The following is a 25,637-nucleotide window of genomic DNA, read 5'->3' on the forward strand; positions in this document are numbered from 1 at the left end:
CCCCCACGTAGCGTAGCGGTTTTAGAGTCCCCGCATAGTGGATAGGATTGTGGTTCTGCTCGCTTATTTTAAAAACATTTTTAGTTAAAGCACTTTACATTTCAGTCCAGATTGGCACATCTTTATTAAATGAGACAAAGTTGTCTGAAAAAATAAGTGACCATTTAAAGAGGACCTTTAACAGATTTGGGCACAGGCAGTTCTATATACTCCTGGAAAGCAGACAGTGCGCTGAATTCAGCGCACTGTCGGCTTTCCTGATCTGTGTCCCGGGTAAAGAGCTATCGGTGCCGATATGTAGCTCTTTACAGTCAGAAGTGCGTTCCTGACAGTCTGTCAGGTACAACAAAAAATTGGGGCCGGCCTGATACAATGCTCAGCCTGAAGAACAGCGCTCACCCAGAAGATGACAGAAATTTCTTTAATGACAAATGGAACAGCACAACGCGTTTCGGACATATGGTAGTTCTTCCTCAAGTGCACAGTCACTGGCCTGGATGGCTCCAAACATGAAGAAATTTCTGTCATCTTCTGGGTGAGCGCTGTTCTTCAGACTGAGCATTGTTTCAGGCCGGCCACAATTTTTTGTTGTACGTTCCCGTTCGTGTAACGGTCCTGCAGCTGCTGCCCTCCACCTTATTCTACATACCCTGGACTTGCTTGCTCTCAAGGTTATTTGGGTTGTTGTGACCTCCTCACAACTCACCCAGGTGAGCAAGCACTTGTCTCTACATTTAAACCACATTTTCTTCCAGTGGTAATACACGAGGATTGGCTCGGTGTTGTTTGTTTTTAGTCTGTCAGGTACGTCCTTCTTCACAGCAGCGCCTATCGCGCTGTGCTGTGAGAGCAGGGAGGAACTCCCCCCTCCCCTCCTGATAATATTCGTCTATGGATGAACACTGTGAGCAGAGGGAGGGGGCGTTCCTCCCCGCTCACACAGCACAGCGCTATAGGTGCTGCTGTGAAGAAGGACGTTCCTGACAGACTGTCAGGAACGCCCTTCTGACTGTAAAGAGCTACGGTACCAGCACCGATAGCTCTTTACCCAGGGCACAGATCGGGAAAGACGACAGTGTGCTGAATTCAGCGCACTGTCAGCTTTCCAGTAGTATATAGAACTGCCTGTGCCCAAATCGGTGAAAGGTCCTCTTTAAAGGGTTTGTCTAGTTTTAAACTAATGTTGAGAAACAAATATTATAGTTTGTATAATCAAAAGTTCTCTATTTTCCAATATACTTTCTATATCAATTCCTCTAGATTTCTGCTTGCAGCCATTCATTTTGCTTAGTTCTAGTGGATAAAAATCAGTCCATGGTCATGTTATCAGCACGCAGGTGCACATTACTCAAACCTCTTTGCAAAGTGTGCAGTGTGTGCTGCATCTGTCTGTTAGGTCAATGCTACATTTGGCTACCTATTAGGGGTACACGGGGCTGGCAGTTCCTCACAGTGGATGGTGGACTGCAATGGAATATGGTGAGCCTCATCTTGGGAGTGCATTTTTAAAAGAAGGAACGGTGAGCCATGTGGGTAGTGGAGGATATGTAATAGAGGAATATGAGTTGTCGGAGTAAGGGGGATATAAAGAAAAAACAAAGCAGTTGGTTGAGGAAGATGTAATGGAGGAACAGTAAATCATTGGCTTGAGGAGGGATGTACAGTGAGCTATAAGAGAGCGTTGGAGGGGGTAATGGAGTATGAAAAGTCTCATGATGAGTGGGGGGTTGTAATGGAGGAACTGGGAGCCTGATTCTGATGAATGGAGGAGAATATGATGGGAAAACATTTTGTGACTATTTTGGAGGCTGACGACCCTGACTCTAAACCATAAGGGTACAAGCTCATTTAGCGGTAGCTGCATGCAACTTAAACTCGGTATGCATGAGCTACCAATAATTGGACAGGTATACTGTATAATCATACGATGGTGGTTGCATGCAGGCTGGTCTTTGGCCACATTTGGCTACCGCTATGCAAGAAGGCACCTTAAGGCTAAGGCCCCACATTGTAGAAACACAGCTTATTTTGTTGCAGATTTTGTTGCGGTTTTTTGAGCCAAAGCCGGGACTAGATTGAGCAGAAGTTATAAGTATAAGAGCTTTCTATATATTTCTGATTCCATTTGTAGCCATTCTTGGTTTGGGCTCAAAAATCCGCAACAAAAAAAAACTGCATTTCCGCAACGTGGGACTTCAATCTAACTCTTTTATTCAGGAATCTAGATATTTTTCAAGCTGTTGACTGCTTAGGAAAAACCCTTTAAGGGCATACCTGCATGGGTTGTGCCATGAAGTGAAAAAAGAACCAGAGACACATGGGAGGTCACAGATTGAGAGTTGTACAAAGTAAAAGGTGCAGGGTACAGCAGCACTGAAAATTTTCCGAGAAGTGTGTACTCATGTTAGTAAGGCCAGGGCGGAATATGGCAGGTGCAATGCCATGATGTGAGGACAGGAATGGAAACAAGATAGAGGTCACAGTGGACCTGCGGAAAGGTCGGGCTTCTAAGCAGTACAGAACATTTCTGGAAAGGAGTGTGCTGATCTTGTGGGAATTAACAGAGAGGAAAGACTACACAGCAGAACAGAATATTTTGTTTTATAATCAAGAAAATAAGCTAGATTTAACAAGGGGTGTTCGATGACATCTTCTACACTTTAATTCTTCCATTCACCATTTTAAGCCCTTTGGGAGAGATAAAGAGGACCTTTCACCACCTTCACCAATTAACTGCATCATTCAATAGGGACATTCCTACTGACTAAATCACTAATTTTTTTCTCTAGCTCTGACCATCCCTAAGGAAATAGTTTTATCAGTTTAAACATAATTACTGGAAAAGGAGAGTAAACAGGATGGCACTGCTAAATATACGGATGTGAGTCCTGGTAAGCTGGAGGTATATATGAGGAATAAAACCTTTTGTATTGAGAGCCGTGGGGGTGCTCAACAACCAGAAATAGAGCACTGTGGCAATAACAAAATAGTAGAAAAATTGGAAGGGCACTCACCCACATCGAGGCTCGTCTTTGTAAAAAACTTCTTTATTTGAGGCAATACATATCTAAAAGCAATAAGTGCAGGGAGGGAAGAACAGCATGCAAAGGCAAAAGGCAACAGCCGTTTCGCGCAGCTATGTGCGCTTTCTCAAGCCATAGAATGCATTCTATGGCTTGAGAAAGCGCACATAGCTGCGCGAAACGGCTGTTGCCTTTTGCCTTTGCATGCTGTTCTTCCCTCCCTGCACTTATTGCTTTTAGATATGTATTGCCTCAAATAAAGAAGTTTTTTACAAAGACGAGCCTCGATGTGGGTGAGTGCCCTTCCAATTTTTCTACTATTTTGTTAAACATAATTACGTCTTCTACTGTCAGGTGGGCGGGCATAGGTAAGAGCAGAAAACACACCCACTTGACATCATAGGGCATGATTATGCTGAAATGAACAGCAATGATTGCCCAGGAACTGTGTGGGCTGCAGAAAAAAAATCCAACTCTGCAAGAATCAGTATAGCAGCATCTATAGAAGAATGCAAAGAGTTGGAGTATGTTGTGAAAAGTGCTTTATAAGGTTGTAAAGTGTAGAGGTAGCTTTTTACGTACAACCCCTGGCAAAATTATGGAATCACCAGTCCCTGAGGATGTTCCTTCAGTTGTTTAATTTTGTAGAAAAAAAAGCAGATTACAGCCATGAAAAAAACTGAAGGCATTTCATATGGCAACTTTCTGGCTTTAAGAAACATTAAAGGAAATCAAGAAAAATAATTGTGGTAGCCAGTAACAGTTAGATTTTTAGAACAAGCACAGAGAATAAATTATGGAATCACTCAATTCTGAGGAAAAAAATATGGAATCATGAAAAACAAACAAAATAACGCTCCAACACATCACTAGTACTTTGTTGCTCCACCTCTGGCTTTTATAACTGCTTGCAGTCTCTGAGGCATTGAATTAATGAGTGATAAACATTACTCTTCAAAAATGGGAGTTGCATACAGAAAAGCTAAAAGAAAGCCATCACTAACACCTAAACAGAAAAAAAACAAGATTACAATGGACTTGTACACTGAATGTCTGGGTAAGTTTTATGAACAACCACTTTATACACAGTTTTCTAAAGATCAACACAGAAGTATGGTAATAGCCGCAGCCAAAAAGTGTTAACGGAGGACAAGAAGTGACAGATGAATACAAGTCAAGAAGAATGGCACCACTACTGACTCCATTTTGCAATTATTTTTTCAATGTACCAGAGTTTGAGGGCAACTAGAGGCAGTGAAAAAAAGATGATGGGGGATGATACTGCAGACATTGATTTTTTTCCCCCCTCAGTTCAGGAGTCTGATGGAGAAAGAGTTTATCATTTGCAGCAATAAAGTGCAGGGTGTGCTTAATAACAACCATCATCTATCAGCCGGGGCGACCTCTGCTATGTTCCACTCATACTTGTCAAGAATCAGATTACAATACAAGAGAGCCGCTGTCTACTCTGGAATTCTTACTTATAAGTCACCTGCTTTCATAACAACTGAAGGGCATCAATACAGAGTAAAGTAAATTCAATTGTTACTGTAGCAGCATCTGAGAGTGTAATAAGCACTTAAAGGGCATGATCATACTTTTAAAGTATATACATATAACTGTACAAACCTTGAAAGTCTATAACTTTGTAAATACTGATTCCATACCTATCCGAAGTTGCATTCTACAATATACTTCAGAATCGCACTTACAATTCTGGAGGAGTCATGTGTACTTACATTACATTACTTACCTTGTAGTGATCCAGAATTACAGGCTGCATTATACTCTAAGGGTGCATTCACACTGAGTAAACGCTAGCTTATTCTGAACGTAAAACACGTTCAGAGTAAGCGGCGTCTAAAGCAGCTCCATTCATTTCTATGGGAGCGGGGATACGAGCGCTCCCCATAGAAATGAATGGGCTGCTTCTTTCACTCCGTGCAGTCCCATTGAAGTGAATGGGGAGTGCCGGCGTATACGGCAAGCTCTGCTCATGCCGGAGCGTACACGCCGGCACTCCCCATTCACTTCAATGGGACTGCACGGAGTGAAAGAAGCAGCCCATTCATTTCTATGGGGAGCGCTCGTATCCCCGCTCCCATAGAAATGAATGGAGCTGCTTTAGACGCCGCTTATTCTGAACGTGTTTTACGTTCAGAATAAGCTAGCGTTTACTCAGTGTGAATGCACCCTAAGGGTGAGTTCACACAGAGTAAAGTGCCGCGTGATGTGGCACGAATACGCTGCGTGAGATTTTGCAGGCCGTATACGCTCCCATTGATTTCAGGAATCGTATACGCGGCGCTATTTTGCGGCCGCAAAATCACAGCCGCGTATACGTGCACCAGATTTATCATAGCGTCTGATGTTTGACTATAAACCAGTCGAATTATTATAAATCTGTCACATTATTATACGGATTAATCTAACTGTACATTTACTATCAGTTGGTTTAGTTTACTCCAAAAAAAGTTGGAGATGCAAATTAGACCACACCTACTTTCTCTGACACAACACCCTATTGCCGTACGAACTGGCAAAGTATCCAAAGAGTGTCTAACCCTCTTAATAAATATGGCACTAGGCATACCAGACAGTTTTTGCATAGATTACTTATCGTGTACTGATTCTGAGTAATAGAATGGATTATACTCCAAAGTTGCACATACTACTCTGCCAGTAGTATCAGTGTGTACATACATCACATTACTTATCATGGGTTACAATCTGTATCATATTCCAGAGCTGCAATTAATGACAAACCCAGGCGTCCCCATCCTGAGCCGCCTTGATCTACTCTGGATTTTTTAGAGCAGAAAAAGCACAGACATAGGTCTTTGGCACAATAATGGCACATGTACGCCAGGAAACTGGTGGAGATTGAATAGTAAATTCCCCCACTATCTATATACATTACATTATTTGTTCCATAATGATACAGAATTTCAATCTGGATTATACTCCAGAGCTGCACTCACTATTCTGCTACTGGAGTCACTATGTAAGACACATCATTAATAGTTACTCACAATTCTGCTAGTGGTTGGCAGACATGGACATGATAAGAGATGGTCACTGAGACTTCCAGCAGCGAAACCCAATAAGATAAACTTACAATCATGAGACAGAGAGTCCAAAGCAATCACATGCCAAAAAAAACTGTGGGGGAGGGGGGTACATAAATGATTTGATTGAGGGCCAGTTTCAGTCACAGAAATGAATGACATGAGGTATTGGTGGATTTCACAGTGACATTGTACGACTACCTTTAATACAGAATGTACTGAAACTCAAGCTATTAGATTGCCAAATTTCTCCTCTCACCTCTCTGACTCTTCATCAAAAAAAAAAAAAAAAAATCAACACTCACTTACCAAAATCAGCAAAAACAGACTGTCCAATGATCTTGGCGTCCTTTGGCTGTGGAACGACTGATGTGGCACTTGAGAAGTTTCCACCCTTAGAAAATTAGACATAATAAGACATTAAAGGACTAGATGGAGAAATACCATATCATTCTTAGGGTCCTGCAGTTACTTTACCCCCTTCACTATAACCCCTTTAGACAGAGGGTGAACCACTCATGACTAGTGAACCCTGATACAAATTCTACTCAGACTAGTCTGAAGGGCCATGGGATCTACAGGTCCTCTAGACAGTGACTCTAGAAGAATGGGAGGGAGGCAGGCTCAAGCGCATAGTATAATAGGTGGATTAAGGTATATGTACATAGCAAAACCTCTCGTCTGTGCACACCATGCCAGATCAGTACTCTGACAAAGCAGAGGGCAGCACCTATCACTCCCTATTAGAGCCCTCTAGTGTGCAATAACGTAATCTGCATCAAGGTTGTGTATAAATTCCTAGTCTTTTTTTCTCCATTTATGGTTGGCAGTGGTATGGCACCAAGCCTCTTTCATGGAAGATTGAACAGTGTTGCAGTAAAGGGTTAAATAATCAGGCTCTCTTGAGTCTTTCACATCTCAATATGTTTCCTGGTACCTCGGCCTGATTAATGCTTATGCAATCAGGAGAATTCTCTGGGGGAGACGATATGACTTGTGCAGAAGATGATGTGAATCTTAAGAAAAAAAGAGAGGAAAAAAAAGTGGCACTGCAGCTTTAAAAAACAAACAAAACTAAAAATATCAGTTTGGCCTTAAGGTTCGTCCTGTGGAAGTGCTGCCTGCTCACAGATCAAAAGTGCTGGCAGATGCAGCAAGCAGCACTCCCCGAACAGCTGACGCCGCAGCGGGGCCCCTGTTAACATGAACATTAGGGCAGAGTGATTGCCGTAATTGTCAGTCATAGAAACCTGATTGGCGGAATGGATGGCGACAATTTACAATTTTACCCTTAAATTCCAAGAAAAGCATTAAAAAAAAAAAAAGAGTTTGATCACAAGAAGTTATTACAAAAATTGGAACATTTTAATGTTAAATCTATACCACTGCCATAAAGTGTTGCAATACACATTCAAAGAAGTTACAGTAAGTAGGATAAGTTCTGCTGCAGAATTTTAGGGCAGTGCTTCGTAACCTTGTTTGAGGTACCAAACCCACCAGTTTCATATGCACATTCACCGAACCCTTCTTTAGTGATAAATCAAATATGATTTTTTTCCAAATTCAAGACATAGGTATATGGTTTTTTTTACTGCTACACAAAATGAATCGTGCATAGGGCCTAGGGTTCAATCGAACCCTGGTTAAGAACCACTGTTCTAGGGTATAGATTACGAGGTTCTGCAGCATCTGTGGTTTGAATTACGACATTCTGAAGCAGCTGAGGTGTGTATTATAATATTCTACAATTACAAAAAAAACAGAGTACTAAAAAGTCCCCACTAAATCACTTCTAACTTGCATATTAAGTACCGCTGAAGACGATCAGTGCATGTTTCCACTCGGTAATAGGACATACTAGTGCTGCTCTGCTTAAAAGAGGTCCGAAAATAAAGCGCCCGTCATGATTTTTTACACGACAATGTATCTGTCATTTAATGTCAATTGCTCTCATCCTGTGACGGATAAGAACTTCGAACATTAGATAATGGCGATGATAACCTAGCCTAAAGGTGTGTATTATGATATTCTGCATCAGCCAAGGTGTGAATTATGGCATTCTGAAGCAGATGAGATGTGTATTATGATATTCTGCAGCAACTAGAGTGTATATTCTGAACACCAGACTGGGTAGCATCCTCGCTTTTGCCCTGATACTAAATCCCCCCTCCTTGCTCCAGAGCTTGCCAATTCTGCCTTTCAAACTTTTGGGTATCATAGCATTTGTAGGTGTTATAATGAATACTATATTAGCCTAAATAATAATCCTTGACCTATAACTACAGTATACCATAGCTTGCCAGGATTTCGATTTCAGGGTTCTGGAATAGGTGGGTAAAATACCAGGTAACATACTACTCAGCAATAGGGACTCCTGAATACTAAACTTATACTATGTGATCAAAAGTATCCGGACACCTGGCTGAAAATGGCTTACAAGTTGGTGGCGCCCTCCATCGGTAATGCTGGAATTCAATATGGTGTTGGCCCACCCTTAGCCTTGATGACAGTTTCCACTCTTGCAGGCATACGTTCAATCAGGTGTTGGAAGGTTTCTTGGGGAATGGCAGCCCATTCTTCATGGAGTGTTGCATTGAGGAGAGGTATCTATGTAGGTCGGTGAGGCCTGGCACGAAGTCGGCGTTCCAAAACATCCCAAAGGTGTTCTATAGGATTCAAGTCAGGACTCTGTGCAGGCCAGTCCATTACAGAGATGTTATTGTCGTGTAACCACTCTGCCACAGGCTGTGCAGTATGAACAGGTGCTCGATCGTGTTGAAAGATGCAATTGCCATCCCCGCATTGCTCTTCAACAGTGGGAAGCAAGAAGGTGTTTACAACATCAATGTAGGCCTGTGCTGTGATAGTGCCACGCAAAACAACAAGGGGTGCAAGCCCCCTCCATGAAAAACACGGCCACACCATAACACCACCGCCTCTGAATTTTACTGTTGGCACTACACACGCTGGCAGATGACATTCACTGGGCATTCACCATACCCACACCCTGCCATCGGATCGCCACATTGTGTACCGTGATTCGTCACTGCACACAACGTTTTTCCACTGTTCAATCGTCCAATGTTTACGCTCCTCACATCAAGCGAGGCGTCGTTTGGCATTGACCTGTGTGATGTGTGGCACCCAATCACCTGACTACGTTCGAACTCCGTGAGTTCTGCGGAGCGGCCCATTCTGCTCTCGCACGATGTCTACTGAGGTTGCTGATATGGACTACCTGGCAGTAGGTGGCAGCACAATGCACCTAATATGAAAAACGTATGTTTTTGGGGGTGTCTGGATACTTTTGATCACATAATGTACCAAATAAATCCCACTGCTAGATTTGACTTACAGTGTTTTGTAAAAGTTGGATAGAAAAGCATGGTGAACTGTAATAGAGAACACTGAATACTATATTTATCTAATATAATCCCATTCCTACCCATATAGTGTCAGATGTGCTTTTTAGAGTACTGGGTAACATACCACATAATGCTGTAATAATGACTGCTAAACACTGAATATAGTAACATAATATACAATAAATCTTGCTCATTGCTTCAATATCATGCCAGAGCTTAACAGATTTGCATTTCAGGTTCCCAGGAAAACTGGGTAACATAACAGGTAATACAGTAATAGGGAAGCTGGAACCTGTGACATCCCCAGTTCCCTTCCTCAGGCCACTGAGGTGGTTGACTGGCCTCAGCAGAAATGGAACATCACATCCGGTGAGAAATTCATGAACAATCTATCTATATAACCCCTCTATAAGGGTATGTTTGCATGGAGGAAAAGGTCGCGGAAAACTTTAACGAGCGATATGAATACTGAGAAGTGAATGCACTGTTGGCTCTTGAACTGAATGCAACTATAGCAACTATAGCTGCAATTGTGTGGCACCACCCCAACAGGAATAAGGAAAAATATGATGCTGGATAAAGCAATTTTAGAAAAAGTTCCCAACAAATGTGTTGTTAACCAAGGGTGGGTACGATCATTGGACAAGTGTAATACAAGCTTCTAGTAGAAAAAATTTAGAACCTTTTTTCCCCCCATTTTCCAGTATTTAGATAGGGTGGTTAATATTGTTTTACTGATTTTGTTGCATTCACATTTAAAGTAATAAAGTAAAAATAGGAAACAGAAAAATGATGATGTGAAGCAGCTGAGTAGTGTATATTCTGTCCTGCTGCAGCGGTGACCTATAAATGCTCCATTGTGTCAGATGAAGCGTTTATTATGATGTTGTACTGAGGTGTGTACTATGACGTACTGCAGCGGCTAAGGTTTGTATTATCAGGGTCTGCAGTATGAGGTATATACTGTGATATTCTGCAGCAGGTGACATGTTTATTATTAGAGGTTATCCTTGTTACATCTTACATTTTCACTTCCTTACCTGATTCTTCCAAGTCTCAAACCGAACATTTCCATTTTCTGCCAAAGTTGTGAGGAACAGATCTGGAAGAGAAAAAAAAAACCCATAAGAGATCACAGAAGACAAAACAAAAGAAAAAAATGTATGGTTGAGCAATGCATAACTATACTATACTATACTATACTATAGACAGCCTGCTGGGATTAGTTGTACTACAGCTTGGAAGCCAAAGCATGTCAAAGTGTAAGTAAACCTGTTTTTCCCCATAAATCAATAGTGTGGGTAAAGGAAACAGACTTCAATATACTTCACTAAATAAAAGTGTCTTTAAATAGTTCTCCTTCCCTTTATCTGTTTTACATACATACTTGGCACACAATCAGACACAGTTTACAACTGACACTATGGAGAAGGGTTTGGGGAAAGGAAAAACACAGAGATATGAGGCCCTATACAGAATTAAGGCTAGGTTCACATCTGTGTCAGAGAGAAAAAGTCCTGCATGGAGTCATAGTCTATGGGGTATGCAGGTAACTGATGTTTTAGCAAACAGGGTCTCCCCCAAACCCAAACGTCAGAGAGCCCAGTGCTAGTGTGAATCTTGCCTTATTGATTCATGTCTATCAGAAGGCTGGATACTAATTCCTGATAACCAAGCTGTCTCTATATATTGCTGATGTCTCTCTGTTCCAGGAGCTCTTTGTTTCCTCATTCTTCCCCTCCACAAAGTTCTACTGTACAGATTTGTTCAGTGATAGAAAGAGGCAAATAAGTGAAAGCATTTTTCTCATGTAGCATATATGAGCAAGTATGTTCTCTTCACCTGAGCAATGAATTTATGGGGTAAAAAGTTTATTATAAAATGGTCCCGGACATATTATTATTATGGATTTTGTTTTGGCTTACTAGACATGAAGATTTTTTCTGGTCTCTCTATGCCCCAGTGCCAGATCCTAAGCCTATCTACATGAGTGCTCGGTTTCTTGAATATTTCCTTTCAAGAAAATGCCTCATGTTATATTACTGTATATCATCTGTTCTCTCTGTAGAAGCAATGGAACGCTTTTCGTCATAATAAATTCCCTTTAATAAGTTCTGTCTTGTTCTTGAATGGATCCATGTACAAAGCTTGGTGCACATAACAGTACCTTTTCAGAAAATAGTTTGGGGAACATAGTAATAATTACAAAACATAATTTGGGATAATGTGGAGATAGGAGGGAGTAATATGAGGCTTCCTACAGGAGTATGAGCTAAAGGAAAACAAACCTTAGTGGTGGCAGTTCTAGGTTGGTGATATTGAGTCTATAGGCTCTCCATAATACTGTACCCCCCAACATTTCCTCCCTCATCTCTCTCTACCGCCCATCCCATGCTCTCCGTTCACTCAATGACCTAACACTTACATCCTCCATTATCAGAACTTCCCACACTTGTATACAAGACTTCTCCCGAGTTGCACCACTTCTCTGGAATACTCTACCCCGGACAATCAGATTAACTCACAATCTCTACAGCTTCAAGCGCAAACTAAAGACAAATCTTTTCAGACAGGCCTATCACAAGTCATAATATAAACCCTTCCGTTCTGTAACTAGAATCCCTAAAATGAACCCTCCTCTGTTCCAGCTCCCACATTACCCACATAATATGTTGCCATTTCAGACTAACTTTATATGTCAAGGAACCATCCTCATGTTAAATGACACGACTGGTGACGGCTCATATAGCTTTAGGTTTGTGTAATGACAGTAACCTCTATTACCAAATTGTCTGACCACTGTATAAGCAATACCGCCCCTGCTACCTCTTGTGTCACCCCCTCTACCTCATAGATTGTAAGCTTCTGTGAGCAGGGCCCTTAATCCCATTGTGTGAAATGACTTTCTTTGTAATGTATCTTTTTGTCTGTATTTGAACCCTACAAATTGTACAGTGCTGCGGAATATGTTGGCGCTATATAAATAAAATGTATTATTATTATAATAGTATGGCTGGGGGAATAATAATTATTTAGAGAGATAAATGGGCTTTGTTGCTAATGCTCCTGCCACCCCACACCTCAAGTGACCTCTGGTGAGGATGTTCACTTCATCGGAAGATGAAGATCAACAGCTGATTTACACCTCTTGAATAATACAAGTCCATCAGATCTTGTCATCTGTTATCTCTTCCACCCTGAGGCCTTATTCGCACATCTGCTTTTTGCAGATATGCGATCTCCATTATAATAACAGACAGCAATCCAAACTGCTACCTTTGTGTTGTGGGCTGTCCATGGTTGAGTATTTTATACTTTTTAAATTGCTATAGTTTAATAGATCTGTGGGTCTATAAAAAACAGCCAGCTCATAGATAGCATCAGTGTGCAGGCAGTGATTTTCACAGACTCACTTTTTGTGATTTGCAAAATGGACCAACATAGAGCATGCTCTGCATTCACCCTATTAAAAGAAATCGGTTTGCATGCAGTTTGTGATTATCACGGCGATCACGTGTCTGCAAAATGCAGACAAGTGAAGAAGGCCTTATCAGTTTTACATTCCTATTTGCTCTACCTATGTAAGGGTCAGTCCTTACAGGGGGGCTGCCAGTCTTATCAGGATGCCCCACTCAAATAGATGGCCTATGTGGAATGGAGAACAGAATACAACAGAATCAGTAATGCAGTAGAAAATTCACACTAAGAAAATGCCCTCAGCATCTTAATATTTAACTGCAAGATGAGCTACTCTTTACAGCAGGACTAGGTAGCTGCAGATGATGGGGTCAGATACTCTTTGTCAAAGAATTCAATACATCTAAGGGAACATTTTATTAAGTGTACAAAAAAGTTAACTCTGCGTTACCATCTGACATTTGAAAATGTCAAGCAGAAGCTCATTGGTGGGGCTATAGCGGCTAGAGCTGCTACATGCAACGTATTCTGAAATAATGTTAAAGGAGTCGAGAAAGTTATATTACACAGATGTGCCATTCAGAAGACTGGAAAATCTTTAAGCTGACCTTTGTGTTGTGTAATGATGGCTGTTTTAGCTACCACCCAGCTTTCCATGGTATTGAACAGATGCTATGTTGACATGTTAGTATTACAACTCTTATAGGGGGTCTTACCCTCTAATCTGTGGACAACAGGAGTAAGACCCCCAACCTGAAGTTGTAAAAACTGCATGCAAAAACAAAAATTTGTATCTCAACCAAGAGTTTTATCAAAGTGTGATAACTTAGCTCTGCTACATCGGCAGATCAATCAATGGGCTTCTCCAGTACAGACAAGATTTTGTTTAGAACATCAGTGGAATGTAATTAAAACAGGAAGTAAATGAATTAGAAGAAGGAGGCACTCGGAGCCTTGCACTCGCCATTAACATAATGGAAACATAATAGCAATTTGATGTACGTAACATAAATGAAAGTTTCCAGGATGATAAGTGGCTCGGCGTGAATTTTAATGCCGCTTTAATCCTGCACAATGTTTAATAAGAGGAAGTGAAGATCGGGATTAAGGAAATGGTGTTTGAAGGCTTCAGCAAGCAGAACATTAATGAGAATTTTGCAAGGAGCTCGGCCAACAAGCGAAAATCTCTTGATCAAAGTGAAAATTATCAAATAAAATATAAGGGCCAAGGGGTCATCTGTTATGTTGTACTGTCCTTCAATTCGCCCCATATAGTCTATATTTCTTATATACTACAGTTAAAGCTTACCTCTAGTTAAAATGAATGAATAGCGCATTTAAATAAGAAACTTTGTAATAAATCTTATTAATGTGATGTGTTTCCTTCATCCCTTATTAAGCTGTTCTCCTTCTCATTATCTTAAATCTGTTTGTTTACCTTATATTCCGCCTTGTATTCATCCTCACGCATCGATCTCTATGGAGTAGACAGGGGTTGCATAGGATCTTCCTACTGACTGGTTAATTGAATTATTGCCTTATACTCTGTTCTATTAGCCTCTTATCTACAACCTAGCAGTGTTTAAAAAAATATAGAAAAATAGCAGTGTAATTGTGCATTGTGATAACTCCAAGGACAGCAGACTTTTGCAGTCACAATTTTGCCCCTCTCCTCCTATTGATGAAAAGTAAGATGATTTGCTTCCCCCCTCTTGATTTAACTTGTGGGATGTATAAACCCTAATAAAAATCATAATACTTTCCAAACTCATGTACACGTTTTAATATGCTTGCCAATTTCCCAAATATTTGTACCCTAACTACTACTCTTATTTGGATTGTGTGGCATGGGTGCAGTAAGCCAAGTTTGATTACCTTTCATTGCTGGGTAGTTTGGTTTACCAAACTGTGTGTTATCTAGTCACACAGATTAGATACTTCCGCCCTGGCCTATCTTTAGGATATAACTTTAATCAGTTGATACATGCGGAGGAAGGTGTGACTGCCTCAAATGAACATATATTTAGGCCATAAAAAATTCCTTGACAACCCCTTTAATTTTCCGATAACTAAGGTAATACTCACTTAATTATATTTTCTAGTCAATATAGGTGCATAAAGAAAGAACACAAATACTAGAGTCTTTCTTTAAGAATTCATTTGTGGCCCTTTGTCACAGGGGAGGGAAATGACAGATGTGAACCCCGTTCTTCATATTTATTGGCAGTAATGGCAGAGACCAGTCTAACGTCCTCCTATGGAAGGGATGATTTGAGAGGACTCTTGCCCTGGTCATTCCAATTTCATAAAGAAATATTCTGTGAGGCAGAGTGACAGCTGCAGCGGTGAATCGGGCCGTGAAGGGATGAATGTGTTTAACCTGCTGCTCAGAGTGTCTTACAAGAAGAAGTCAAAAGGTGGACAGTTTTGCTGTGAAGACACTTCATACACAATTCCTAATCTCATAAACAAATGGAGGCAGAATTATAAAGCCCCTATGATAAATTACTGGCACAAAAAAGTTGCAAAAATTGTTTCAAGTGGCCACCCACAATATCCCCTATTGTTATCACCTGACACCAGGATCTGCAGCCAGTGACTATAAAGACCCCTGTCTTTAGCATTATCAGACTGTTACTATTGTTTGCTGCTCAATTGTTATATATGGTAGTTGCTTCTTATTTATGTCTGTCTGCAGGAAAGTTGAGTGACATCACATAAGGCTGGAAAAGTAAATGTCACAATGGCTATTACTCAACTTCGCCAAACGCCTAACAGCAATACCGTTTGGTAAAGCAGCAAGTATACATAAAGAGGATCAGCTCTCATAGTATAGCTTGAATTCTCCATAAAATAACAGTTCTGTGGCATATTTTTATGCTGTGCAGTTCTTCTGTTATTCTTCTTGACACCTCTTCCTGAGTTAAGATTCTTGGCTTACAAATAATGATGCAATATACTAATAACGCAGAACACTATCATCTGAAGGAGGCCTTGGGGTAGGTTAGCACAACTGTTATTTAATGTCTCTTGATCTCATCTGACACAGAATGAGAGCAACGTACATTCAATAACAAATTCAGACAGAGTCCCTACGTTGGATGCTTCAGCCTTCATTCACCTCAATGTAAAAACCTGGCGGAAGCTTCCTTCTGACGGAAAAAAAAGTTTCCTTCCTTTACAAAAGTAAACAACGATGGCGAAAAAGACAGTGTCCTTCATGTAAATGGAAACAGACACAGACAGAGGGGGCTCCAACTGTGTCCGATAGGTTAGATTCACATCTGCGTTGTGTTCTCTGTCAGGCGTCCAAGTTTTTCACGCTGAAACTGGCAGAGAGAAAAATCCTCCGTACAGGACCTCTCTCTCTGACGATTTCTGGTGGTTTCTGCGGTTGAGTCACTGTGGTGCACATGTGAACTTGGGCCTGGTTCACATCTGCGTTCAGTATTCCATTCAGGGACTCCCCTGAACAGAATACTGAACACAAAAGGGGGCGTTCACACTATCGTCGGTGTCCGACAGGTAGTGTCCGCTGCTAATGTCCGTTCAAAATCTTGCACGGACATTAGCAGCGGACACTAGCTGTGTCCGTGACATTTTGCATTCATTTAAATGGAGATCGGGTGCGTTGTTTTGCACTCAGTGCCTGTCCTTAAGTGTCCGTTCCTAAAGATGTACGACTTTTCAAGTGGACAGAAAAAACCTACATGTCGGGTTTTGCAAAATGCAAAATGTCATGGACACACGACGGTAGTGTGAACGCTCCCTTAAAAAGCGATGAGCAACGAACCACGTGGACCCCATAGACTTTAATGGGGTCCGTGTGTTTTCCACGCAGTGTCTGCACAAATCATGCAGAGAGGAAAGTAGTTCTTGAAATACTTTTCTCTCCACATAACTCGTGCGGACATCGCACAGAAAACACATGGACCCCATTATACTCTATAAGGTCTGTGTGCTTTCATTGCTCACCACTTTTAATATGTTCAGTATTCTGTTTGAAGGGGCCCCAAGCAGACTCCCCGAACGTAATAGCAAAAGTAGATGTCAACCAGACCTTAGCCTTATACTGCTACAGTTAATGTCCATTGTTGTCATCCTATGACGGATGACAGCAACTGACCTTACGACAGTGATGATAGTATAGGGGATATGTCTGCTTATAACTAAGCAAAAACTGTCGTTCAGGAGTCAAAAAAAGCTGTATGAAAACTGAAGTGGCCATACTAGCAATCACCCAGCTTTTCCCATCACAGATCTGGCTCAGTGGAAACATTGAACACGAGTGGTGCCATGTGTTGTTGATTACCCGTACAGCAATGATTCTGATAAATGTATTAAACTCCACATCACACACACGCGCTAATTTGAGGAGAATAATAGACGCGTTCACGGCCTCCTCTAAACTACGCAAATGCTAACAAGTAGACAGCTGGCACCGTGCACGAACGGAGCCGCAGTGATTTTATTTTGTTATTGCACTGAATGGAAAAGACATCAAATATGGAAAAGTTCTGATTTGTTCACTTAGATCTGCTGCACCAGCTGGCAGTGACAGAACCGCTGCCACGTTTTAGTGATGCCGATCAGTCTTCCAGATGCCTTTTAACATTTTAAGCAGTGACATCAACAACTTTCATTGGCAGCCGCCATGCTGAGGGATGAAGCAATAATCCCATAAATTTAATAAATCACTAACGTTGACTTATACCCAGACAGATCCAGCTAACCAATTATGGTGCCCTGCATGTTGTGAAAAAATAAATAATATATATATATATATATATATATATATATAGATATAGATATATTATATACATACACACAACACACACACTAGTTAAAGCAACCACCACCTCTACACATAATTTAAATCTACATGAAGTCATTCTGTGAATCCATTGCTTTACTTATCCTTTGTTACTTCAAGTCTTAAACTCTAATCACATCCAAAGCCACAACCAAAATGTTATGGTATCCTGTACACAACTTTGTAACTCTCTGCCGCCCTCTACACACTTGAAAACAGTGACATTAGGTTCTGCTATGTTATTTTATTTTGCGCCATCATATTTTGCAGCACTCTACAGATATTGTCAACATTGTCCCATATAGGGCTTGCAATCCAAATTCCCTATTAGTATGTCTTCCGAGTGGGAGGAAACTGGAGTATCCTAAGGAAACCCATGCAAGCATTGTGGCAGATATAGACAGTCAGTAACTTCATATGAAGAATAAACAATCAAACTACACTTCTCTATGTCCCAGCCAGACCAATAGTACAGGTACAAGGGCTGATCAGATCAGCTAAATGCATTAAAGAGGACCTTTCACCACCTCCAACAAGCTCAGCTTATTACATCATTTAATAGCTTCTGCTGCTGCTCGAATTCTGGAACAGTTGGAATTTTTTTCTGTAGCCCCGCCATTCCCAAACCATCATTGCTGTTAGTTTTGGTTCCCGATTTGCCATTTAGTCCATGTACTGTCAGGAGGGTGGTGTTAGACAGGAGCAGACAAGGGGTGTGATTCTGAGCTCTGACACTGGCTGCCTCTGAGTGGAGCTTTGAATCACGCCCCCCGTCTGACACTGCCCTCTGGCATTACAGAGCTTCAACAGCATTTCAGGCACCAAAACTAATTGTGCTTGTTGCTCAGGAATGGTGGGGGCTAAAGAAAAAAATCCAATTGTGTTGGAATTAATGGAGAAGGGCCTATTAACGGATGCTAAAAACTTGTATTGATGAAGGTGGTGAAAGATCCTCCTTAAGCTGGCTATACACATCAGAACCTGTTGACCATTTAATATGTATGGAGGTCAGCCAATTCTCTCAGAGAAGGATTGCGCAGTTGAATTGTCAGTTGCCTAAACCTCTTAGTTCAAAGAGATCATAAGGGTATGTCAGTATCTCTCTCCATTCAAAACGTGTGTATTCTCAAGCTGACTGTATGGGGTGGAGCAGAGTCTCTGTATTTAGAATACAACTGGCTGTCACACATTATATATATATATATATATATATATATATATATATATATATATATATATATATATATAGACACACTAGCCTCTGCCCGCGACTTCGTCTGCGGGTTGTTGGCGTTGATGATCCGCCTATATTCGGCAAATTGCTGTCGTCGATGGTTTGCCTGTTCAAGCATTTTGGCAGCTGTTAAGCTATCCTGCTGCTGAACTTGTTCCTCACTCTGTTTTTTTTTTTAAAAAAATATTTAAATGTAGATTGTGAGCCCCACATAGAGCTCACAATACCGCCCTGGCTTAGATAAGGCTGCTACTAAGATCTGTTTAATATAGTATGTGAACCTAATATATAAATAACCTAAAATATATATAATTAATTTATATATTTATAATTTAATTTTTTTTTTCTACACACACACACACACACACACACACACACACACACTATCCATGTATCTTTTGCTTAGCTATCATTTTAATCACAGTTAATTTGAACTCTCTCTAATCTTTGTTACTATGTGTAGGGGGCTGGGGGTCATTTGATTTGCTGTCTTTGTTAAAATCTTATCTGCTCATGTTTTATGATTGTCCAGCTGTTTTTTTCACAGGGTTATTGCCCTATTGAAGTGGTATTGAACACTCCTTGTGGACCAGGTGTAAACCCCTCAGGCAGGGTCCTTTTGTGAGGCAGGGTCCTTTTGTGAGGCAGGGGAAACCATCAGGTCTCTGCCTTCCTCAGCTAACAATGGGTAGAAGATGCTGGCATGAACCTATGATATTAGCTCAAACACTGGAACAGAAGGATACATTATGTGTCCATACTGCTGATTCTATTTTCTGGGCCACAAAAAGGTGGAAGGGGCTCCCCAGACTGTGACTTGAACTTTTTTTTTTCACTGAAGCTAAGTATAATAAACTTTTCTACTTTTTCCCTTTTAATTGTGTGATTCTTTCATTATACAGTATTCTTCTTATAGAAATCATATTCATATTTGAATATAATACTGTACACCTGATTAAAGAAATTATATCTGTAATATGTCCCTTGATTTAAAAAATGCCTTCACATTGCAGACATTGTACCCCGGTTAAGGAAACAGGCACCACTATGATCAAAAAGCAAGAATGTGCCTCTACTGTGCCCACTAATTAAGAAAAAGCCTCCCACTGTGCCCCTGATTATAAAAACAATGTTCCCACTGCGTCCCTTTAATAAATCTTTGCCTCTTACTGTGTCTTGAATTCAAAAAAAGCACCTGCCACCTCAGTGGTTTGATGGCATCACAGCGTTGACTACACCACAAAGATGGTGCCGAATAGTGCGCAAGGAAACTAGTCATGTTCCATTGCACCTATGAGTGCTGGGGCGCCGATCACATTCTGCATCTTAAGGACACAGATGCAGCTGAATTCAGAGGAGGGTGATGAGCTTGGAGGTGCACCCTTACAGTCTCGCACCATGTGCAACTGCATGGGTCTAACACAGTTAAGGCCTGCCATGGCTAGAGTATAAAGAATCAAATGAACCCATAAAATCGTGTACATAAACTGCACTCCTGCAAAATACCTTGCCATATAGGAGATGAGGATGAACACAAGGAAGAGGCAGAAGGAAAACACTGACTACTAGGAAAAGAAATAAAGATATTCTCCGTCGACCACTCCTGCCGAGTGTCTTATAGAAAATCATATCACAATGTCTGACGCGATTCATAAACAAATCTTTTCATTTTCACATGGGGAATTAAGCGGTCTTCTCAGCACAGAATCCTCCTGGCAGCAGCAACTCAATCTCTGCAAGAAATGATGAGACTCCCAACAAGAAATAGAAGACTCACAAAACTGGCAGCACAAAAGTCTCAGAAGATCACACTGAAAAGCCACTTCATGACGGGAGGCAGGGAGAGAACATACATATGAGTAGTGGAATTTCAATAGTTTTCTCTGGGACTGTGTAAGTAAAATTTATTAAAATGATAAGCTTAAAACTAAGACCCCAGGAAGTGGGCCGCAGCACAGCGGGGAAAAACGCAGTGACAACATGTCACAGTTTTACCCAACTAACTATAGAGAAACCGCCAGTGTTTCCGTAGGTAGGTATAATTGACATGCTACGATTTCCAAAACTGTGATGGTTTTGGAAATGGAAGCGTGTCTGCTGCACATATTTTTCTGCAAGGTGTGAATGGCATTTGCTAGAATCCCATCCACTTTGCAGAGACTGTAAAATGACCTGATCTTTTTCTGTGGGGCTCCGGCCTAAAGTGGGAATCCAATAAACTGTGCATCTTCCCTAGCTCAGCTGAGGTAGTGCACTATTATGACGGCATCAACTCAGCTGCACTGCCTCACAGACACAGGCCCAGATTTACTAACAGTTACACAGTGTAAAACCACACCCACATGTCTAGCAAGTCAATTTTTGCCTGAGTCACATGTGCTAGGTTTACACCCTTGTCTAGTCAAAACCACAATAGTAAATTTGGGCTAAAATGTGTTAGCTCTTATCTCAAAAGAAAGTCAGGCTGCATCTCTGTTCCTCCAGCTTGCTTTTCACTGCAGCCCAGCAGGACAATCAACTCTGCTGCATTTGTACCAGTCTAAGGGTCCATTCACACGGAGGAAAATGGTGAGGAATTTGGTGTGGAATTTTCCACGCTGAAAAAAAAAGCCTCCCATTGATTTCAATGGGTTTTGCTAGCTTTTTTTTTTCCACTAGCGGAAAAAAAAAGCTAACAGAACCCACTGAAATCAATGGAAGGCTTTGTTTTCAGCGTGGAAAATTCCACACCAAATTCCTCACCATTTTCCTCCGTGTGAATGTACCTTAAAAGAATAATTTCATAAGATCGCAAAGAAATGTCACTCCTACATATGGGCTAAAAGCATTGCAGGTTAGGGGGCGTTCACACTTGCGCCAGTGTCTGTCTATGGGGTTTCCATCTTAAGCTGTGGAGAAACTTCAAAGGGGACAGCTTGCCGGCAGTTAGTTTTAACACCCATTCATGGGGTTTCTCTGGGGCTTATTACAGAAACCTCCATGGGCGGACACGGGCACAAGTGTGAATGCTGCATTAGCCGCATTCACTAAATGTTATATGTTTATTTTACTTGTTTATATGGAACCAACATATTCTGCATATTTACCATCACTCACTGTCCCACATACAACTCACAATCTAAATTCCCTATCAGTAGATCTTTGGAGTGCAGAAGGAAAACAGAGTACCCCAAGGAAATCCAAGCAAATACGGGGAGAACATACAAACTCCTTGCAGATGTTGTCCTTGGCTGGTTTCGAACCCACACTGGAAGGCACCAGTATTAATCAAGGAATCACCAACCCAAGTCCACAACCCATTTAAAAATAATGACCTGTATAGATGTCCAATGCATGACTAATCTACAAAAGTGCTACAACTGGGAGGTCAAAAAATGTATATATTTTAAGAAAAAAAACCAACCCATAAAAATAACATAAAAACCGCAGCTTAACACGAAGACCTCATATACTTTTCTCTGCAGCATAAATGAGTGAAACCCCCGACCTACGGAATAAAGGTCTCTCTACAGAGAGGGTAAGTAATGGATAAACAGCCATAACCACTGAGTGTTTTTCTTCCACTTGGCCTCGCGGTGCGACTGCTAAGGCTCCGCATATAATTGGGAGGGAAAAGCAGCTCTCAGCAAGCTAATTACCTGCAATCGTTCAGTCGCAGTAGAGACGACCAATACTGCGCGTTTACTCTGCTCCGTACAATTGAGCCCGAAGCTGAGAACTCAGCTCTAGAGCGAAAGAATAAAAATAGCGGGTTTTCAGACGTAACTCTCCAGTACGTCAGAGCACTTAAATGAAGCGAGTGCTGCCGTGGAGGATGACTAATGATTTACAATAAGAAAACAAATCTCAGCGCCACGTTCTTGCGCCATCAGAAAATGTCATCCCCAGCACAGCAGTGGCAACCATGTGGTCGACTGACTGATATACACAAGCCCAAAAGATCCACTATTACTGGTCACATGTGCGACTATTGAGGAACTTGTCAAGTTTAGTTTATAAATCTCATTGTAATACATAGTGAATTCTGAAGAGAGCAGACATTCGCAAAATATCACTTCTATTGGAAGACTGATTTCAGCAGACTTGTGTAAAGCTTCATGTCACATGAGGTGGCGCTCCAAGAAAACCTGCTGCAGAGTTTCCCTTTAGATTACAGATGATCCCTAGAATGACTTTTGGAGCCAACTATAATCTGCTGCAAAGACAATTAAAGGGCAACTCCAGAAAAAAAACAAAAAACTTTCAGTTGAAATTTTTACACAAAACCCTTCAGACTAAAGACAGTAGTCTCTTTAGGCCTTCCACATAATATGTGTGCCGGAGACTGTTTCATTGCATAACATCAGTCCATGTAAAATGCGCTTCAGACGAGGGTTGGGTGTAAAGTTAGAGGGAAGTGTAAGGGTGAATTCACACTGAGTAAACGCTAGCTTATTCTGAACGTAAAACACGTTCAGAATAAGCGGCGTCTAAAGCAGCTCCATTCATTTCTATGAGAGCGGGGATACGAGCGCTCCCCATAGAAATGAATGGGCTGCTTCTTTCACTCCGTGCAGTCCCATTGAAGTGAATGGGGAGTGCCGGCGTATACGGCAAGCTCTGCTCATGCCGGAGCGTACACGCCGGCACTCCCCATTCACTTCAATGGGACTGCACGGAGTGAAAGAAGCAGCCCATTCATTTCTATGGGGAGCGCTCGTATCCCCGCTCCCATAGAAATGAATGGAGCTGCTTTAGACGCCGCTTATTCTGAACGTGTTTTACGTTCAGAATAAGCTAGCGTTTACTCAGTGTGAATGCACCCTAAGGGTGCATGCACACTACGTAACGCCGGGCGTGTATGAGAGCCGTACACGCCGGCATTACAGCAGACTGCCGAACACTTCCCATTCACTTCAATGGGAGCGCTCGTAACAGCGGCGTTTACGAGCGCTCCCATTGAAGTGAATGGGAAGTGTTCGGCAGCCCTGCTGTAATGCCGGCGTGTACGGCTCTCATACACGCCCGGCGTTACGTAGTGTGCATGCACCCTAAAAGGGAAATTAAAACGTGTTTACACACACACACAAAAAAAGTTTGAACTCTTCATGCCTCAAATAAATATCATTTACTTGCAGTACCACATCTGGACACATGGTGTGCTATTATAGTAGACCATCCATGAATAACACTAAGAGGACCAAGCAAACTACTTTCAGGCTAGGTTCCCATCTAGCTCGGTGAGCACTGGGGGATCCGTTCCCCACTACACTTGAAAAATGCGGAAAGATAAGTCCTGCAAGCAGAACTTTTCTCTCCACACTTTTCAGGTGGAAACTGTGTGCGACCATTTTTGTAAGCTGATTGGATTTCCGTTTTTCGGGCCAATATGTATACCCAAAGAATGGAAACTAGAGTGCAAGGCTGGTTTCACAGCAGTGCTTGGTTTCCATTCAGGGATTCTGGCCCCAAATCAGTTTAAAAGATTGTGGAGAGAAAAGTACTGCAAACAGGACCTTTCACATTTTTCGGAGGAAAATCAGGCAGAAACCCAGCAGGCCCTATTATAGTCTATGGGGTTTGTGGGTTTCCGCTGGTAACCGCTTTTTACGTGGATTGGATTTCTGTTTTTCGGGTCCCCAATTAAATCTGAAGAATGGAAACCCAAGTGCATGTGAACCTAGGGTCAGTTATATTGTGCTAAAAATGTTTAGAGCATTTAACTGCCTTGTGAAAGAGAAACATTGTGATTTAATGAACTGTAAGAATGCAGGAAAATAAATAAAGCACAGTGATGCAAGTTTTATCTGCCCTAAGAATCACATCACATATCTGTAACGTGATAATACAAGACACAGCTGCAGGGTTTTTATAAGGATTATCACAGTCAGCTGCACTGCAGGGTAAACGGACCTTCCACCCAGCTTATCCTATAGCCAGATAAGCCTGTGTATATCCATAATAGCCCTATAACCCTACACCAGGCTTTGCGTGCACTCATGTAAAGCCATGTCTGGATATTTTCTTATACAGCTTAGGGTAAACGTGCAGGCACCAAGATAATAAGACATCTGGAAATGCACATAATAGTCCAACAACCTGGGAAAAACTCTGCTTCAACTAAACATCATCTGTAGCTTTAAGAAGATTACAAAGCTGTGTACATTAATGTCATACATTCTCGCGACTAATCTACTAAAGAGGTATGGGCCTGAGCTTTCAGTTAAGTATATATGATATTAAAATACTTCCACATAACTTCTCTTTAAAGTGTTGTCCCATGAAAGACATTCACAGGGGTGGTGATACATATATTATCACTGAAGGCTCCATCGTTGGGTCCACCTGAGTCACTAGAAGAGGGGTTCTGAGACCCCCCCGTCACTCCTCACCACATGACTAAGGAATATAGCTGTATATAGCTAACCATGTTCTCAACTTTACAAATTGTATGTGGCGCAGGCTATGCTCTGTGTGATATATGTGTAGATGCTGCTAAGGCTCTGTTTACATTTCCATTTTAGGCCCCAATCTTTCCAACCACACTATGGAAACTAGGATGGAAACTGAGAGCAGCCATTGAGATTCACTGGGGTTTGTCAGTTGTCACTGGTGCCTGATACATGACAGATTTGTTCCATAGTTTTTCAGTTATATCCACTTTTCATTTCCATATAGTGATTAAAGGAGTTGTCCTATTAGAGACATGTATCCCCGATCGCCAAGACTAACATGTGC

The 25,637-nt window shown here is 41.4% G+C and overlaps 1 protein-coding gene across 1 annotated transcript in view; it reads right to left on the bottom strand.

Moving 5' to 3' along the window:
* Nucleotides 1–25,637, bottom strand: part of ITFG1 (integrin alpha FG-GAP repeat containing 1) — a 137,523-nt gene that overhangs the window by 86,122 nt on the left and 25,764 nt on the right. Inside the window, exons 7-8 of the mRNA XM_075282112.1 lie at nt 10,497–10,558; nt 6,401–6,485 (exon numbers count right to left, since the gene is read on the bottom strand). Coding sequence (XP_075138213.1) covers nt 6,401–6,485; nt 10,497–10,558 — 147 coding nt within the window. The remainder of the gene's footprint in view (nt 1–6,400; nt 6,486–10,496; nt 10,559–25,637) is intronic.

The sequence above is a fragment of the Leptodactylus fuscus genome, chromosome 7 (assembly GCF_031893055.1).
Source record: "Leptodactylus fuscus isolate aLepFus1 chromosome 7, aLepFus1.hap2, whole genome shotgun sequence".
In the NCBI taxonomy this organism is placed as follows: Eukaryota; Metazoa; Chordata; class Amphibia; order Anura; family Leptodactylidae; genus Leptodactylus; species Leptodactylus fuscus.